The following is a 19217-nucleotide window of genomic DNA, read 5'->3' as shown; positions in this document are numbered from 1 at the left end:
TTGTGTAGCCCTTCATTCGGTCTAGCTTTCTTTCTGTGCCTCTTGTGTTCCCATCATTGCTTTCATCCTCATTACTTAGCTGTCATGAGCTTGCTGCCGTCCATGTCACTGACAGTGAACTAACCGTTCATTTTTTCCTCCTCTTTGCTTCCAAATGTGTTAACCTAGATGGTGGTGAATAGAACAACAGAGGTATATATATATATATAAACATATACATAGAATCTGTATCTGCATCATCATTTCCCCATCACTTAGTGCTGCTGCCTCATTTCTTTCCCTCCTTCTTTGCATCGCCTTCTGTAGGCTAGATACCTGCTTTCCACCCCTGCCCCCCAAAGTAGCATGTGCCAGAGAAGATAGTAGTTTGATTACCAGGGCTTTCTGCAGCTGAACCTGGTGTTGGAAGGGAAGGATGAGGAATCCTTGAGACTTAAGGGCATTGCAATAGAGTTGTGTGAGATGAAGAGTTTTGACGCTTTAGATGCTTATCAGCTATACCTGAAGCTGCAGACAACCCTGTCATTCTACTCATCCAGGACTGATTCTTCAGAGTTCTGCATGACACTTACCCTCAGTGGTGTCAGCAAAATGAAGGTTACCTCTGAATGGTAGCAATATCTATCTCCCACCCCTTCCCACAAGACTCAGTCAGATAGCTAGCATGGCTAAGAAGCTTGCTAACAACTTAGAAATGCATCTAGTTCCTATAAGGTTTCAATCTTTGGGGACTAAGGGAATCGCTGCATGTTTTAGCATTTTTTAAGGAAGTAAAATGACCTTGGAATGGATAAGCTAGAAACATGTGTTATTGAATAGGCATTTACTAATAAAGAGACCAACTTGTGGATTCTTTATAAAATGGAATCACCCATTATACAAGACCAATTGTAGTGACCTCCCCCCAAATTGGTTTTATCATTGAAATTGGCATTTGCTCTATATTAAATATATTAAACAAATTGAATTTTGACAAAGAGTTTCAATGGACAATTCTATCTTTGATAATAAAACAGCAGTACTAATCAAACTTTCTATAAGCTATAGATTTTTCTTGTCATTCCTGTTTTGACTTTTTGAAACGTTGGCTTCTGTATAGTTCTGCTACTGGACTACTAAAATTATTCAGTCTGCACCCTTGGTTCCTTCCTGGCTATTCCTCTGCCTATGAGTTTGGCGTTTATTTGAAACCCTGTGAACAATTGGCACTAACTGAAAGAAACCTAGTACAGAATGGAATGTGGACCTTAGCATATTTTGCTTCCTCCTTTTTCTTTGGGCAGGGTTATGGTTTTCGCGTGTCAGACAAGGGGCCGGCAAGAGTCCATTGAATGCCTGCTATGTTTTCTTTACAGAGTGGCTTCACTCCTCTCCACATAGCTGCTCACTATGGGAATATCAATGTAGCCACGTTGCTGTTAAACCGAGCGGCTGCTGTGGACTTCACGGCAAGGGTAAGAGCATTGCAGTATGACCTGCCCTGAAAGTATGGGAAACAATTCTGAGCCCTCTGTTCCCAGCATGAGGAGGGGACTGAGACAGATGACCTCCAGGGGTCCTGTCTACCCCTGTCCACCCACAGTGAGAGCTGTGGTTTTCTACTTTTCCTGCTGTGTTTTCTTGCTTTGATATAGGCACACCTATTTCCTAACAGAAAAAATAAGCCAAGATCATGGGAAATGGGGGTGGGGAGGATACATATATAACCGAACATGTAGAAGACACAATTCAAGGAATCATGACTGTTTCCCATGTACTGGGAAAGTACAAACCCTTCCCCAAGTAGAAATTTCCAAGACCATTAGAAATAAGTCAGATGGCGCTCATCATGCTTTAGGTATCAGGGTCTTGACCTTGCAGATGGGAATATGGTGGAATATCTGGATGAGACCTAAACTTCAGAACCCAAAAGCTAGAGACCATCTTTTGCTTTTATCCTCTGTCTCCTACAGACTTTCATAATGAGTAACAAGGTTCTGTACCCTGAGTAAGTTCTTATCCCTGGAGAAAGGAGTTACAGTATCGTGTGCACCACCGGATGGAAACTGGGATATCCACACCAGTACTGCTCTGAGCGTAAACACCAGTCCAATGCTAGGTCCGAGCATAAGAAACCTCAGCAGCAGCAGTAGAAATGAAATAGGAAGCAGGATAGGGGAAGATCCAGACTCCCCGGGTTCCAATTTTGGCTTTAACTTTTCTCTCTGTATCCCATCAGTTTCCTCAATTATAAGATGAAATGATCTGAATTATGAAGTTAAATCATAACACAATAATATCACCACTCCCTCACTGGGTCACTGTGGGGATTAAAAGAGAGTGTATGTAAAGCACTTGGCACAGTACCCGACACATTGTCGACGACAGCATCAGCACTGGGATTTCAAACATAGCATGTGAAGTAGTGTTTTTGCTAAAACCTTACACATGAGGAGAAAATGGGATTAGACGACACTGGAGAGAGGGCGTATACCGAAACTAGCATTCATTCCCAATAGCTGTGGAAGTAATATGATCTTTGAAGTCACTACCATGTGGCGGATGCCAGGCTAAGCATTTTTCAAATGTCACTTATTCAAAAACTGTTATTTATCCCTGTTTTACAGAAGAGGAAACCAAAACTTAGCAATAAGAAGCAGCTGGTCCAGGATCCCAGAGCCAGCAAATTAGGAAAGGCAGGATTTCAGCCCCAAAGCTCCTAACCACACCAGTATTGTGTCTCCTGTAGGTGACTGTAGGGGTTCATTTTTCCTTATCTTCTTATAATTCATTAGTTCTATAAAAATTAATAAGAACTCAGATTGTACTAATATAAAAGCTATTTCCCACACTATTGTCATCAGCTTGCTATAAGCCTTTATCGGTTTTAATGACTCAAGAGTGCCAGTCAGTCCACGTCACTGCAGAGCTCTGTTCTTACTGCATTAAGTGTATCCTTGGGATTCACTGACATGGCTGGGCTGAAACCTAATTTGACATTTTGAAGGACAAAGTGAAGCACCTCTTTAAGTCCAGCATCAATAGGGCATGTCAGTGTTAAAACTGAAGTTCTTGTCTTGAAGATGCATTCTTCTGGTTTTATTTCTGTAATATACAGTATAATGAAAACCTCATTAAATCACATCTTCTAATTAGGACATTTGGAAAATTTATGTCAGGGTAGTGTTTGAAGTTTGTCTTTGTGCCATTGTTCAGAAATTTCCTGATGCTGAAGTTGGGGCAATGTTTAAGGAATTTAAGAGGACAAATTACAGTATTTTTGGACTCCTTCAAGCAATTCCAAAGCATCCACTTACCTTAAAACACTGAACGTGGTAATCACAAATGAATGCTAATTTATTGATTAAAGATCAATGGAGATCTCAGACCCACTTCCTTAACCTTGCCTGTGATTTAAAATAACCACATTGCACTTATGTATAAAATATGTTAAAATTCAGAGTGTTTTCTGATTTACAAAGGCATTTTCTCCAGTCATCCCTAATTAACAAGGCCTGCCCACACTCTGAGCTGAAAGCTGTGCTTTAATTGGATTGTACTTTGTAGGAGGCCCGTGTGGTTGCTTACACCCCAACACTTGAGGCTCCCCTCTGGTTGGTGATTGATGACTTGCTTTAGGAGGTTGGAGAAGAATTAGTCTTCACAGACAGCTTAAAGAAACCCATTTGAGGTTCCAGATCTCTAGTAATTCTACTGCCTAGTAATCCAGCATCTGCACTTTGGTACCAAGGCCTCTCCCTGGCCAGCCTCAGCCGTATCTTTCTGAGTCCCAGTCCTTCAGGGATGTAGCAGAAACAGCAGCTGGAAAGTAAGATACTGTGGAACACAGAGGGGGAACAGATTTTACCTGGTCAGAACAATAAAGGAAGGGTCATTAAGCCCTGCTTGCTAAAAGCTAGCTGTAAATCATGACCGTAAATCATATGCCTCAGGAACCCGGTTCGAACGAGGTATTGATTAGATGGTTGGAGGTAAATTTCAAAACAACAGCAGCCCTTGTCTTAGGGGGCTGTGATATCTGTTAGCTGGCTGTGACGGATCATTGAAGAAAGGCAGATGGAGTCTTGTAGTTCTTTGTGGGCTGAGGACGTGACCTAGACAATGGCTGCCTGTTAGCAAAGAGAGCTGAGGAATAAGACCAAGGACAGCACCCTGGAATCAATTTCCTGCATGCGGTAGATGTGCATTTCCAAAGCAGACACGAGGCCGAAACAAACACGGTGTAGCTAAAGGGAATACACAGCAGAACAGATTGTTCTCTATGCTTCTCTGCAGGGCTGGCTAATTTATGCAGCAATAAAGCAGATCCTAACCAGTGGCGAATGTGTACCTTGGAGTTGCAATTAACATTAACCGATTTATAGCACACTCACCTGTTTACTACACCTGTCTTTGATTTTTATGATGTCAGTTTTGATTTTGCATTATAATTTTGCTATTTGTATGTAAGATACCTTGTGTGACATCTTCAATATTTCCTTCTGGATTATCCATGAAGACCTGGTCAGCCCCATGGGTCCACTGCAGGGAGTTAATAGAGTAGCTGCTGAACATGGCAATGCAGCTCCAGTGTTCTTCACTCCCTGAATTGAGTCTGCTAACATGGCATTGACACTGTCAGAATTTAAGCATGACCCCTGCTCTCTTAGCAAATTATTCTAACTCTCTTGGGGGAAGAGAATGTAACTAAGACACACCAGAGTTGCTACTGATTATCATTCCAGTAAAGCATTTTGCACTGGACTAACTGAAGGCCAAATTACTATGTGGATGACCGCAAAGTTCCTTTTATTGACTGAAGGAGATATATTTATACTTTATTTATTTATTTATTTATTTATTTACTTACTTACTTACTTATTTATTTTGCTAAGAGTTTTTTTCATCAAATATAATCGACCACCCAACTTAATGTTCACTCATGTCATTGACTTTTCGCCTGTAAATGATTATCCAACTCCCCATTTTGGAAAGGCAATTGAATAAAATATCCTTATATTGGTCTTGCTATTTAGTACTTTTTGGGTTTGATCTCTGGAAAGAATTAGGGATTTATGTGTTTCAGTGCTGTACCTCATTTGTTTCCAAAAGGATTTCAGGTGGTTTGCAAATTAATTACATACAAATTAAGCCATCTGAGGATGAAACAGAAAAAGTAAATGTTACCAAGCAGCTGGAATGAACCAGCAAATATAACCAGAGGACAAATTTAGGTGTAGGGCTTTGATATATGTAGTGGAAAGAGGAGCTAAGATTATATAATTTTCATTTTTTGACAGAAGAAGTCTTACAGTTATCTATAGAGACAATTTTGTGTGTATATGAAGTAAATATGATTTTTTATCCTCTATTAAGAACAGTGAGTTTCATAGTTGAAAATACCTTTAATCACCACATTTCAAAAGACTCAATTCTGATTGCCCCATCCTGCGTATTGATGCTAAATCTTTGTCCGTGAAGGCACCCGGCCCCAGGAGGTTGTGGGAGGGAGGCTGTGGGCCAGGTACTCAGCTTGATGATGTTCTAATTGTGTGTGATTAGAACTTGGCATGTGTGTCACAGATGAATGATGACTTAGCATGTCCATTGGACTGCCTTTCTCAAATATTAGATCCTTTGAACAAGATTTTTGGAGGTGCTGGGTCATATTCAGAACTCAGTTAGGGATGCCTGGGTGGCTTGGTCAGTTAAGCGTCTGACTTTGGCTCAGGTGATGATCTGATGTTTGTGGGTTTCCAAGCCCTGCATTGGGCTGTGTTCTGACAGCTCAGAGCCTGGACCCTGCTTTGAATTCTCTCTCTCTCTCTCTCTCTCTCTCTCTCTCTCTCTGTCCCTCCCTGCCCCCTTGTGCTCTCTCTTTGTCTCTCTCTCTCTCTCTCTCTCTCTCAAAAATAAATAAATAAACATTTTTAAAAAAGAAAGGTTATTTTAGATAGGTGAACTGCTAAACCTACTGGTGGAAAAATAAAAGTGTCAGACTTACAACCTGCCCACATACGTGGTCAACATGATTCAGCATGTGTATGAGCAAAGCAATGCCGTGGATAAACATTATCTGGAGGTTTCCTTTCTAAATTAAATTCAGTCTAGCAAACATTAAAGGGCTTCAATTATGGACTAGATTTAGAGACTCAGACTTCAGAAACCTACTGCCCTTAGTCTATTAATTTGGTTAGGCCCCAAAGTGCTAAACCATATAAGACAGTCTCTCTCTTAATTTCCCAAAGCACAACTGAGTCTAGGCTATAATAACAAACATGACTTTTCCAAAAACATAGCGTGATGAAGGGTATTCAGATGACAGAAGCAAAGCTGAAGGACTGGTTCTGGACAACAGTGCCCCCAAAGTCCACTGGCTTTATGACCCAGTCTCCAGGGTACCTCTAGGTACCACCTGTCTGAGCCCCAGAGGCCACTGTGTTGCAGACTATCCTGCTTCCCACTAGTGAAACCCCTTTTATTGTGTCTCTCTTAGCCAGATTCCAAGCCCCTTCACCTAGTCTCTGGACCCAATAAGAGCAAACATGGTTATGTTTCCTAGACCATTTTAACTCAGCAGCCATTATCTAGTGGGGACTAACTTTAATTTAAATTAGGTTCAATTCAAAATTCTATTTCTCATTCTCAGTAACCACATTTCAGGTGCTCAATAGCCACCTATAGCCAGTAACTAGTGTATTTTGTGTATTAACACAAAAGATATTTCTTTCCATCAGCACAAAAAGTTCTTTAGAACAAAGCTGAGATACCATTAGTCTCAGGTCTTCCTTCCCATCAATATCATAATTATCTCTAAATGTAGCTCCCTCACCCAAGGAAAATGATCCCTTAAATAGTTCTGCAGAGCAATTTTACTCTGATGGACTTGCCCTTTTTGCTCCAAAGGAATATTTTGCCTTTCTCATTATGAAACTAGAAACTACCACATCACCACCAAATATAAAATCGAAATGTTTTTGCAAAAGAGAAATAAAAATTACTAGAAGCTTTGGTGTGCCTGGGTGGCTCAGTCAGTTGAGTGTCCAACTTCGGCTCAGGTCATGATCTCATGGTTTGTGAGTTCGAGGCTCTGTGCTGACAGCTCAGAACCTGGAGCCTGCTTCAGATTCTGGGTCTCCCTCTCTCTCTCTCTCTGCCCCTCCCGCACTCATGTGCTGTTACTCTCTCTCTCAAAAATAAGTAAACATTAAAAAAATTTTTTTTAATTACTAGAAGCTTTAATGTAGTGATTTCTTCCCAACTCATGCTATGAGAATTTCAGATGTACTGGAAATCAAGATAAATCTCAAGAGAGGTTCCCAGTCACTAGATTTTACCACATGGTTACTTCACTTCTAAAAACCTCAGTTTTTAAATCTGTGTAGAGGGTGCTTGTATCCTGTTCCTCAAATATGCATTCTCTGACCCCCTAAAATAAGCTGCTCCCCCCCCCGTCACACCACTGTATGTGTTCATCACACTGTGTGCTCTCGCTGTCACAGTGGGTGTTGCCTGTTCTTTCATGTGTGTGGTAATGTCTGGCACACTCTGCTTATGAGTTCACTAAGCCCCTTGAAGGCTAAGATGCCTCATTCACCCTCTCTCGAGCTCCTGCCCTGTGATATTCTCATCTCACCTGGTAAATATCCTCTTCCTCAGTACTCCCCAGGTGCTGAGCTCTGTGACAGTCACTTTACCATGAAGTTAATCTTTTCAGTCTTCAGTGAAGGACTCCGCAACAGAGAACCTATTTCTTGCCATGTCGATTTTTTAGGAGAGGTAGGCATTTTATTTCGGAGAACCATTACTCATTGTACTATAAGAGGGCAGGACCTTTTTTTTTCCTTTTTTCTTTTCTCCTGCCTGACAGCCCTTTATCTGCCTTTGATGAAACGGTACTTTGGCATACAGCTGCATCCCACTCAGCCAGAGGGCTACAATGTGAAGACATGTGGGACTCTGCTTGTTATAGAATAAGGACTCAGTAGATGTTCATTTTCTTCCTTTCTTCTATAGGTGAAATTTACAGGAATAATGATTTTCAAAATAGTTATAATTTATTGAATATTTACTAAGTTTCAGCTCTTTGTTAAGCATTTGACATGTATTATCTCAATCCTATACAGGCTGAAGTAGGGATGTAATGAAATACAACTCCCATGTCCTTTTTGCTGCACTTACAAGACTTTGAATTCCTCAAAGACAGACCTGTGTATTATTACACATTTTGGAATCCTTAGGGTAGGGTCCAGCACTTAGTACTGGGAAGGACTCAATATCTATTGATTGAATTCAAGATTGAATGAACAAGTAACATTCAGGCATCCATGTCCACTACTCCTGGGCAGGCAGGCCCTATCGAAACCCACTTTCCTCAAGCTCCAATCCTCTCCTGTCTTAGAATTTCAGGCTGAACCTCACCTGACTTGAGGGAGCTGCTTCCCAAACTGACATCAGCCGCATTAAGGGAGATGCAGAATCCATAGGATTCTAATAGCGAGGTTCTAAGCAAGTGTACCAAAGCCACAGATTGAATGTCAGGTGCCAAGGGGTAGGTTTATTTGAGCAGCAGGAAGACTCGTTATTCGACAGTGTAGATGACCTTGGAAGACAAGGCTAGAATAAAGGACTAGTCACCCAAGGCTGCTGCCAAGCTTTGTTCAATTAAGAGTGTTTTGAACAGGGCCTCAGGTTCTGGACTGTCAAGTCCCAGTCAAGCCCCCACCAGAGGGCACTAGAAAAGACATCGGCTACTACACAGAGAAGCAGGGAGCATCATGCCAGTAAGAGTGTGACTCTTGAAACGGCTTAACAGGGCTGTGGCACTTCTGGAGACTCTACTTTGGATTGGATACAGGTTCCAATGCAAATATATTTTTTACTATATTTTACCTGCATTATACAATTTGTTTTTCAGATGAAATGCAATAGAGGTGCCTGGGTGGCTCAGTGGGTTAAGCGTCTGACTCTTGATTTCGGCTCAGGTCATGATCTCATGTTCTTGGGATCGAGCCCCACATCAGGCTCTGTGCTGAGAGCATGGAGCCTGCTTGGAATTCTCTCTCCCCCTCTCTCTCATCTTCTCCTACCCTCTCACTCTCTTTCTCTCACTCAAAATAAATAAACTTTAAAAATAAATAAAATAAAATAAAATGAAATACAAAGCAAATGAAAGAAGAGAAAAATCACCCCAAACAGTCCTGTTAACTCTTTTAACACACACACACACACACACACACACACACACACAACACATTCGTTTTTATTGACAAATATTTTCAAAGATAGAGAAAATTAGATTTGTATCCTAGTACAGGTTCAGAAGCATTAAAGACAAAGACTTAAAAATTGGGTTATATAAACCACCTTTGGAATGAAAATGGGGATTTGGAAGCATTAGCAAAGGAATGTGAATTATGGGAAAGTAGCAATGCGGCTACTGCATCAACCATGATATTGTTGCCATGGTGACATTAACACATCAGGAGGAACAAAACCAATAAGCCAAGGATAGAGTGGTGAGAGATACACCTTGTACAGAGAGATTCTTCTAGCACGCTATGCAATCTCCCTCCTGCCTTTTTCATTTTATTTCCTGACTGTCACATCAAGGGAGAATCTCCTATAAAATAACTAAATATTTTTTTTTTTATTTTTTAGAAAAGATTTTATTTTTAAATAATCTCTACATACAATGTGGGGCTCAAACTTAGAACCCCACAATCAAGAGTCTCATGCTTTTCTGACTGAACCAGCCGGGACCCATCCTATATAATTTTTTTTTTAATGTTTTTTTTTTCTCAACGTTTTTTATTTATTTCTGGGACAGAGAGAGACAGAGCATGAACGGGGGAGGGGCAGAGAGAGAGGGAGACACAGAATCGGAAACAGGCTCCAGGCTCTGAGCCATCAGCCCAGAGCCTGACGCGGGGCTCGAACTCACGGACCGCGAGATCGTGACCTGGCTGAAGTCGGACGCTTAACCGACTGCGCCACCCAGGCGCCCCCTATATAATTTTTTAAAGGAACCCTAGACTGCTGGGTCCCATACTAACAATGTGGCTGACTTTGTGTGCTCTTGGGCAGGTTAGTTATGCTTCAGCTTTATCATCCATAAAATGGATCCAATAATGGCACCCAGTGCATAATGTCACTGTGACTGAATGAGATGGTCCATTATACATTGCTTAGCACAGTGCCTGACCCACAAAACATGGACAAGGACCCTAGCCATGTTTGTGGTGGAGGTTGTCATTACTTTTTTCGTCTGGGAGGAGACCCATCACTGTAAACCACATTTATATGTAAAGCATGACATATGTCAAGCAAGTGGCATCATGGCAGCTCTCTAGAGTACTTCTAGAGGCAGTCAGAAATGTTGCTTCCCACAATGTTGGATTTACCCTGCAGTGGTGTTTATCTGCATGAGAAGGTCAGCCTTTAATCATTTAAGAAACGATTACTATGACATTGTTTGAGACAGTAAGAATTCTAATTAGATCATAGAAATTGGAAGGTCCATGTTTCTCTTTGTGTCAGCTTTCCTCTTTGGACTTGTGCCCTGCTTCCTGCAGTGCTGCTCTGGAATTGTTGCTCTGAGGACATTTTTAAACAACCCGAATAAATCCTATTTTAAAATTCCGTGAAATAAAGTTCTATTAAGGTAGGAGTTGGCAGAGCTCCCTTTATTCATTTGCACTTTAAAAGAGAATTATTCATCAGCTGTAGAATTTTCATTTCTTCCAGTGAGTGCAAACAGCGGTGAAGGGCTCCTGGGCCCCTCTGCTCAACATTCAGAACGCTGTCCACACTGTCATCAGATAGCACATTTGGATGAGCCCTCAAATGCACCCTGGGCTGCCCCTGAGCACTGTAGTTCTTCTGTGACAAAAAATCTTTCCTTTCTTCCTCTGGTGGTTTGAAGAATGTGCAGAAAGGGTGAAAGGGCACCTAGAGGGAAGAGCTTAGGACAGGAGCAGAACCAAAGGTTGCAAAGGGATGAACTTGAGAAACATGACCAGTCATTTACTGGCTCTCTCTCAAGTCAATGGAGGAGGTTTAAGAAAACAAGTTCAGGTAGGAGATCAGCATTGGCTAGCATAGTTGGGAAAAAACTGAAGAGCTAAGTTGTGCTGGAAACACAGGGATTAGAATGAAGTCTAAGAAATGGAGGTGGAAGCCTACTTGCCAATGTGAAATGAGACTAGACACAGACAGGCATTGTTGACTATAATCAGGCTGTGCATTAGCTCTCCAGAACTTATTCATCTACTAGTTGCAAGTTTGGGCCTTTAAGTAACATCTCCCTAAATGCCAGCCCGCCAGCCCCTGGTAATCACCATTCCAATCTCTGTCTACAAGCCATTGCAGGACCTTACATGGAAAAGTAGGATGGTGGCAGTGGTGTTTAAGATGTTAGAACATACATGATGAAGGGGAGATGAGGACACTTGGCTGTGAGCTGTGGCTGGCTCCAGTCACATAGGGAAAAGAACTGTGCTCAAGGAGAAGCTTGTCCAACCTCGGGTCTGATGTGCCTCTCCTCAGAGGTGACTTCACTAGAGTCCTCCTACATCCACAGTTTCTCAGTAGGAAAAGGGAGATTGTCCTTCTCCACAGAAGATTTAGAAATTTGCAGAGGCATTTTTCATTGTCATAGTGGCTGGAATGGCAGGACACGACCAGGATGGCTAAATCTTCTCCGATGGGGACAGACCCATGCAAAGAACAGTACCCCAACCAAAATGCCAACAATACCCCCTGAGACATGTGGATTGAACATCTCTTTACAGTGCAGGTAGAGAGGTGGGATATCCCAGGATGGAGAAAAAGGGCCCGGAAGGTCATGCTCAGTCAGTGCATTGAGTTTCTCCCAGTGACATACCCCTAAGGGTAGGTGGGCCAGAAGACCCTAAGGTTCTTTTCAACTCTTACTATTGAGACTTTCAATATGAAGTGGACAAAACTTATACAAAGTTAAAATGAACTTAGGTAACAGCTTTCATTTATTACTAGGTATGAGGTACTATAATAAGCTTCCTATACATGATTTTATTTATTCCTCACAGTAAGCCTGTGAGGTGTGGGTATGATATCCATTTTACACTGGGAAGCAAACAGTTAAATAAGTTGTGCAAAGCCACACAGCTTTAAGGTGGTGGAGCTTGGGCTAAGAAAAAGTAAATACACTCAAATCAGACCCGAAAAAATACTCAGACTATGTAGTTCATACTATTCTAATATTGGAGGCCACATGTACTGGGCTTTGTACTGAATCCAGGATCATCACAAGAAAACCAGAACCAACAGCAGCCTCTCTTGTCTCAGCTGGCATTGTGTTCTCGGCCTGTGCCAGAGCCACAAAGTGAATTAAATACATTTTTTAAAAGGAGTTTAAAAGGTTTTTTTTTTTATTTACTAGTAAATCCCATTACACATTTGAGAACATTTAAATTGAGAGGTGAGCTAACCTAAAAACTAACAAATCATCAAGTTCATTCTAAAATACAATGCCTTCCCATCTCCCCCACATTTTATTTACCTCTATTACTTCTGCATTTTTGAATCCTGAAAGATCATGGTTTGAAATGAACTCTTGATATGTAGAAACTTAATGGCTTTCTGACAAAAAGGTATAATATCCATTTTCCGGTAAGAAGAAATACAAGATGAGCTTGTCTCTACAAGGAGTGAGTTCCTCTGAGTTTGAAAATTAAAACCCACTTTTTCATTGCCTCCAAGTCAGAGCCTCACAGCCAGTGTCCCCAGCTGGCCAGCAGCCTCCTGTTCCCTTATATTCGGAGTCAGTACCTTTCGGATAGGGCTTTGCAATCTGTGTTTTTAACAAATTCCTTGGGTGATTCTTCTGATAAGGCACGATAAGAAAATACTGTCTGAGGTTGATGGGGGGTGGTGGGGGAGAGGAGAAAGTGGGTGATGGGCATTGAGGAGAGCACCTGTTGGGATGAGTACTGGGTGTTGTATGGAAACCAATTTGACAATAAATTATATTTAATATTAAAAAAATAAAAATAAAATGCATAGATCTTGACCCCCCACACACACACAAAAAAAGAAAATACTGACTGAGGCCGTGCTATGAAAATCTTGTCCGAAGTTGAGCCACAGAACTCTTAGTAACTCATTGGCTTATAATAACTATCTTTATAACATCTTAATAATGTAACCTTGAATTTACATTTTGTATACAGTTTACAAAGTACTTTTATGTAAAGCACACCATTTGAGGCCTTAAGAATAGATGAGCAAACGGAGATCCCACAATGTCACTTGTCCCAGATCCTACTGTGAGTAAAATAGAATAACAGGGATTTGGATCCAGACCTGCCCCATTTTAATATGCCTCATGCGTGACCATCAGCTGGCACCTGCAGAGGCTGGGTGGCCGTGAGGGTTGTGATATTGGTCCCTGAGTGGCCGAGGTCTTCGTGGTCCTTTGAGAGCAGCACCATGTCAGGACAAGTGCACTGCACACAGATAAGGCCATTTATGCCAGGACTGCTTCTTTTCCAATTGCTTTTTCCTTAAAAACTTCAAAGACCTTGTTTTCGTTCCTTGACATGTTTGAAACTTCTGCAAGGATCTAATTTATCCAAGCAAGGATCTGGTTTGTCCAAAGACCAAATGAGGGCAGAATACCTGAGAAACTAACAATTTCAAGTTAACTTACATCTCAGAAGCCTATAAGAGTGATTTACTTTTTGGATGGGAAAGAAAATTATTTAACACAGAAATAGATGAATTTTATTCCAGATTTATCAGAAATGATATAGAAGTGTGGCAAATGTATCATTGTAAAGCCCCTTAATAGTTTTGTTTTTAAGAATCTTGGATGGTAGGGTGTTAGAAAAAGGGGTGGACTTCATTCATTAGAAACACTACGGGAAATCTAATATTGCTAGATTAACTTATTTTAATGTTAAAGAATTACAGAATTTTCAAACAACTTTCCTCAATGTACAGAAAGCAGCCGATTACTTTGTAATTGAACTTTTGATACCCCATTCAGTTCAACACTATAAGCCTCTCTGCCCAGATATCGCAAGCAAGGAGGGGCTTTCTTTACTATAAAACAGGGAGGGCTACTTTTGAATGAGTACTAATAGTGACACCTTTAAAGAAATCTGAAACCCATGAGTTCTTATTTAAAATGATAGAGCTGAACTAGCCCCTCTTTTAGATTCTGCATATTTGTATTAGCTCTGAGATATGCTGTTTTCTTTTGGTTGGAACTTGCACATCGGCAGCATTTTCAGTATGGAGACTATGCTGCTTGGATTCAGAGCTGCAACTGATGTTTGCCCAAGTTTAAGGGGAGACTCACTATCCGGATATGGTTTCTCCTTTGTGACCCCCTGGACAAGGCCAGCAGAGCTTTTAGAAGCAGAAAATTTAGGTTAATCCCAGCTCAGGCATTTTTCTCACTGTGTGACTTGAGGCTCCTTTCAGTTTCACCCTACTCACCTGAGAATCTGAACTAACAGCATCTACTGCATGCATGGATTGTTGTAGAGATTAAATGAGATGTATCTCATAGAACCAGCCAAAATAAGAGCCTAATAATTCATACCTTTTTTCATTTTAATTTCATTTGTTTTGCAAAACAAAGAGTTGTTTGGTCTAAATCAAGAGGTGCCTTTTTTTCGCAGAATTCTTTTTTCTAACAAATTCTTATAAAATAAAAAGGCTTTTGGTGGTCAAAAATTCATGACTGTTCATAGAATTATGGAAACTCTGAAATGTATCCTGAAAGATATATTTTAAAAGTACACATTGAACACCCATTAGGATGACTTCTATCAAAAAAGAGAGAGAGGGGGCGGGGGAGAGAAAACTAGTGTTGGTAAGGGTTTAGAGAAACCGGAACCCTGTCCTTTGTTTGTGGGATGAATGTAAAATGATACAGCTACTATGGAAGAGTTTGGAAGTTACTCAAAATATTAAGTACAGAGTTACCCTATGGTCCAGTAGGACCACTCCTTCAATACAAAAGAATTAAAAGCAGAGTCTTGAAGATATATTTAAACACCCATGTTCATAGTAGCATTGTTTACAATACACACAAAGTGGAAGGAACCCAAGTGTCCATTAACAGATGAATGAATAATCAAAATGTTAAACAAATGTTAAACAAAAGGAGATGGTGGGCTGGAGAGAGACCTGGCAGAGTCTTATCTAAATTGTTGATGAGAGATCTGCTATTAATCCAAGTAAAAACTTCTAACAGTATTAACAATAAACAGCTTCATATTATCCTTAAAAGAACATAAATAAATTGCCTGAGGTTTTTAGAGCAGAATAGATCCAAATAGTCAGAGCCTGGTTTTATAGCAGACATCAAACATCTAAGCATTTGCTGCTGCTCCTGGGGAGCCCAGCATCTCCCGATGTCTAATCCTGTAGGATCTGGTCAGTCTCTGTGGGAAGAGTGAGGTGGGAGTGTCGATAGCATCAGTATTTTTCAGTGTCAGTCTCAGCAAGACCTGTGTGGACTTAATCTCCTTATCCAGAAATCACAGAAAGAGAAAAGTTGCTGTTAGTAAAACTGGAGAAGAGGAAAAGACTTTGTCTAAAAAGACCTATTTCATTTAAGGAAAACTTCATGAAGTAAGAGGAAAATGGACTTTAACTAACAATGGTAGTCATCTTAATAATGACTGCTGTAGCAGTCATGGAGGGTTCCCTCTCAGTTGAATATTTAATTGTTTTAGAATTTGTGTTTGACTGGGACCATGTCAAGGAACTAAACTAAAATGGTCATATTGTTTAACTTTTCATTATCTAAAAGACTGTGAGTGCTATCATCCACCTGCTCTTCTACTTAGTGAGAACCTCCCAGACATGTTTACAGAAAAGTAGAGAGAGGAGAGGGGACTGGGGATCAGAAGTCTACTGCCCTTTATATGTTTAAATGGAATGAAAAGTCTGCCATTTATCACAAGGTAGGAAGGGGCTCTGATTTCACTTCAGGAAGTTGTGGGAAAAATCTGGCTTTGGTGACAATTTCATAAAGAAACTTGGCCACTACCTCAGCCAGGTTCTTCAGAAACAGCTGAGAAGAAAGAAAAAGCCAGCAATTCCACCATTTCCCAAGAAAGGTACTTGTTTCTTCCAAGTCCTTGGAAGTTAAAAAAAAAAAAAAGTATGGCTTCCCATGTTTCTACCACGTTCTGTCACGTGTATCATGTTCTATCAGCCACTGCTATGCCCCTTCTTCCACCCTCCCCCCCCAGTTCCACTTACTCCAGACACACCCCTTCTGAGGTTTTCACAGGCTGAACTGTGCTGAGCAGACCTGTCCGTCTCCAACACCCCTTGCGTCGGCCCTAAGAACTGTCCCTTTAGCACCTTCTTAGAGTTCACTCATTACTTCAGGTCTGCCATGTGAGATGTGTTTATGTCATCCATTTTTAAATGTCCATATGATAAATAATAAAAAAGATAATAATAGCTAACACTTTTTATAATGTTTACTAAATGCCAAGAAACATTGTTAAGACTACCCTTATTGGTGCATCTAGGTGGCTCAGTCGATTAAGCGTCCAACTCTTGATTGCAGCTCAGGTCATGATCCCAGGGTCATGGGATCTAGCCCCACATTAGGCTCCACACCTAAAAATAAACAACTAAATAAATAATAAATTTTAAAATAAGACTACCCTGGGGTCCCTGGGTGGCTCAATTGGTTAAGCATCCAACTCTTGACTTTGGCTCAGGTCATGATCTTGCAGTTTGTGAGTTCCAGCCCCACATCGGGCTCTGAGCTGACAGTGCGGAGCCTGATTGGGATTCTGTGTCTCGTCTCTCTCTGCCCCTCCCAAACTGGTGCTTTCTCTCTCTCTCTCAAAAAAAAAAATTAAAAAGACTGCCCTTACTAACTCAATCCTTATGACAAGTCTATATGATAGAACTATTATTGGCCTAATTTTATAGATAACAAATCCATGATTCAGAGAAATTAAATAAACTTGCCTAAGGTTAGGCAGCTAGTGTGGGGTCGATCTGGGATTAGAAGCTAAGTGGTCTAGCTCCAGAGTATTAGCTCATAACTGCTGTAGTATTGGACCACAGTGTTCTCTTTATCTGCTGGCACACTATGAGGTGCTGCAGGAATGCTCTACTGGTAAGAATCGGTCCTAGAGTTATACTGTTTAGAAGTTCAGGGACAGCATGATCTGCTCTAGTGAAAAAAGCATAAACTTTGGGGTAGCGAATTATGACAGTTTTGTGACTTTGGAAAGCTATTTTGATTTTTTGTTCTAGTTTCCTCATCTGTAAGAACAAAAACAAAAACAAAAGCAATTAGATAGTACCTGTTTCTAGAGTTGGTGTGTGGGTTGGATGAGATAAGTAATATGGAATACCTGTGAGTTTCCTTCCTCCTTCTGACATGAATTATCTCATATCTGCTCTTGGCCACCCCATGGTGGAGGCACTGTAGGTATTATGTTCATTCTACAGATAAAAACATATATGTTAGTAAAGGATACGGCACATTCCCAACATCATATATCAGGAAGAAGAGTGATGATTATGGTCTGGTTTTCTCATTTCCAGTGACATGCTTACTAAGGAATAAAATTGAAGTAATGTTAGAATTCCCCACCCCCTAAACTCATTATGAAAAATCTTTGTATTTCTAGGACAGTTTTATAGTTTAGGAAACACAGTAAAGATTAATCCTTATTTTTGGATTAGGAAAGCATGAAGAAACAATCATCTAGAATCGCAGCACTGAGGGAGAGATTATTAACATTGGGGTCAATATCTCTACAGCTTTTTTAGAATGTGTGTATACATATACTTATGCATAAATGTGAGAGCATATTTTTATTTAATAATATATTTTGTGGTGTGTTACTAATTTATCACAGTCTACCTTCAAAGTTATAGCACTTTACACATGAGAACAGGATCATTCTCATTTACTTTTGCACATGTTGTAGAGCCCACAGTTCATTTTACAGTGCCTGCTTTAGATAATCAATTATCTTTTATATTTCCCTTCAGTCTTGCCATTTCTGTATTTCTCTGTGTGGGTCTAAGCTTTGTCTGGTATCATATTCCTACTGCCTGAAGAACTTCCTGTAATGTTTTTTGTATTGCAGGTTTGATGGTAATGAGGACTCCCAGCTTCTGTTTATCTTAAAAAGTCTTTATTTCTCCTTAATTTTTTAGGAGATATTTTGGCTGGGAATAGAACTCTCATTTGACAAGTGTTTATTTTTCAGTATTTAAAGATGCCCACTACGTTTTCAGCATTGCATAATTTCTGAGGCTGTAATTATTGTCTTTGTTCTCTATATGAAATATGTCCTTTTTTCCTTCTGGTTACCTTCACAATTTTCCCTTTATCTTTCATTTTCAGAAATTAGATTGATGTGTCTAATTGTGACATTTTCTGGTTTATAGTTTATCTTGCTTGGTGTTCTCCAAGCTTTTTGGATATGTCGTTTCATGCATTTCATTATTTTGAGATAATTCTTGACCATTGTCTCTTCAAGTATTTCTTCTGCCCCATCTTCTCTCTTCTCCTTATTCAACTCATTTGTTTTGTACTGTCCCACATCCCTTAGGTTTCGGTTTTCTTTTCCGCTCTTTTTTTCTTTGTGTTTGGATCATTTATATTGACATATCTTTAAGTTCACTGATGCTTTCCTCAGCTGTGTGAAGTCTGGTGATGAGCCCAGCAAAGGAATTGTTTCTTATATTGTGGTTTTTCTTACCAAGGGTTTCTATTTGACTGAAACCCCGTATCTTTGGTGAAATCCCCTAACTTTCGATGCCTGTAGCTCACTGTTCCACTAGACAGAATGCAGGAGTGACTAAGGTAAATAGTATCTTTGGATATGGGCACATGTTTGTCAGGCTATAAATGTGGAAGGTTGAGCCTAGTCAAAAGTTTACATTTTGTTTGAGTGTACCACAGGCTTCAGCTTCCTCTGGAGGAGAGCTGCACTCCCTTATGCTCAGGGTGGTGGCTGGGTGGGGAGGGGGGTAGAAAATTTTAGGTGGTGTTGGTGCTTCATCCTCAGCTCTCCCTGCACACCTGAAGCATGAAGATGTCTCTCGCGAAGCTCCTGTCTGGCCTCAGCAGCTGACTACCGTTGCTTGTTACTCTATGCTAGGCTCCTGCTGGGACTGAGGGTTCTTTCATTCTGTCTCGGCTTCAGTCTTAGGGAGTGTGCCTGGGCCTCAGGGCTGAGTCTTTCTTAACA

General features: G+C 40.6%; 1 protein-coding gene across 5 annotated transcripts in view; it reads left to right on the top strand.

Moving 5' to 3' along the window:
- Positions 1-19217, top strand: part of ANK3 (ankyrin 3) — a 332342-nt gene that overhangs the window by 121973 nt on the left and 191152 nt on the right. For all 5 annotated transcript variants that reach the window (XM_047825329.1, XM_047825328.1, XM_047825332.1 and 2 more), the window contains exon 7: positions 1356-1454. In XM_047825329.1, coding sequence (XP_047681285.1) covers positions 1356-1454 — 99 coding nt within the window. The remainder of the gene's footprint in view (positions 1-1355; positions 1455-19217) is intronic.

This window comes from Prionailurus viverrinus, chromosome D2, assembly GCF_022837055.1.
Source record: "Prionailurus viverrinus isolate Anna chromosome D2, UM_Priviv_1.0, whole genome shotgun sequence".
Classification (NCBI taxonomy): domain Eukaryota; kingdom Metazoa; phylum Chordata; class Mammalia; order Carnivora; family Felidae; genus Prionailurus; species Prionailurus viverrinus.
This window is presented reverse-complemented; position numbering and strand designations above follow the sequence as displayed.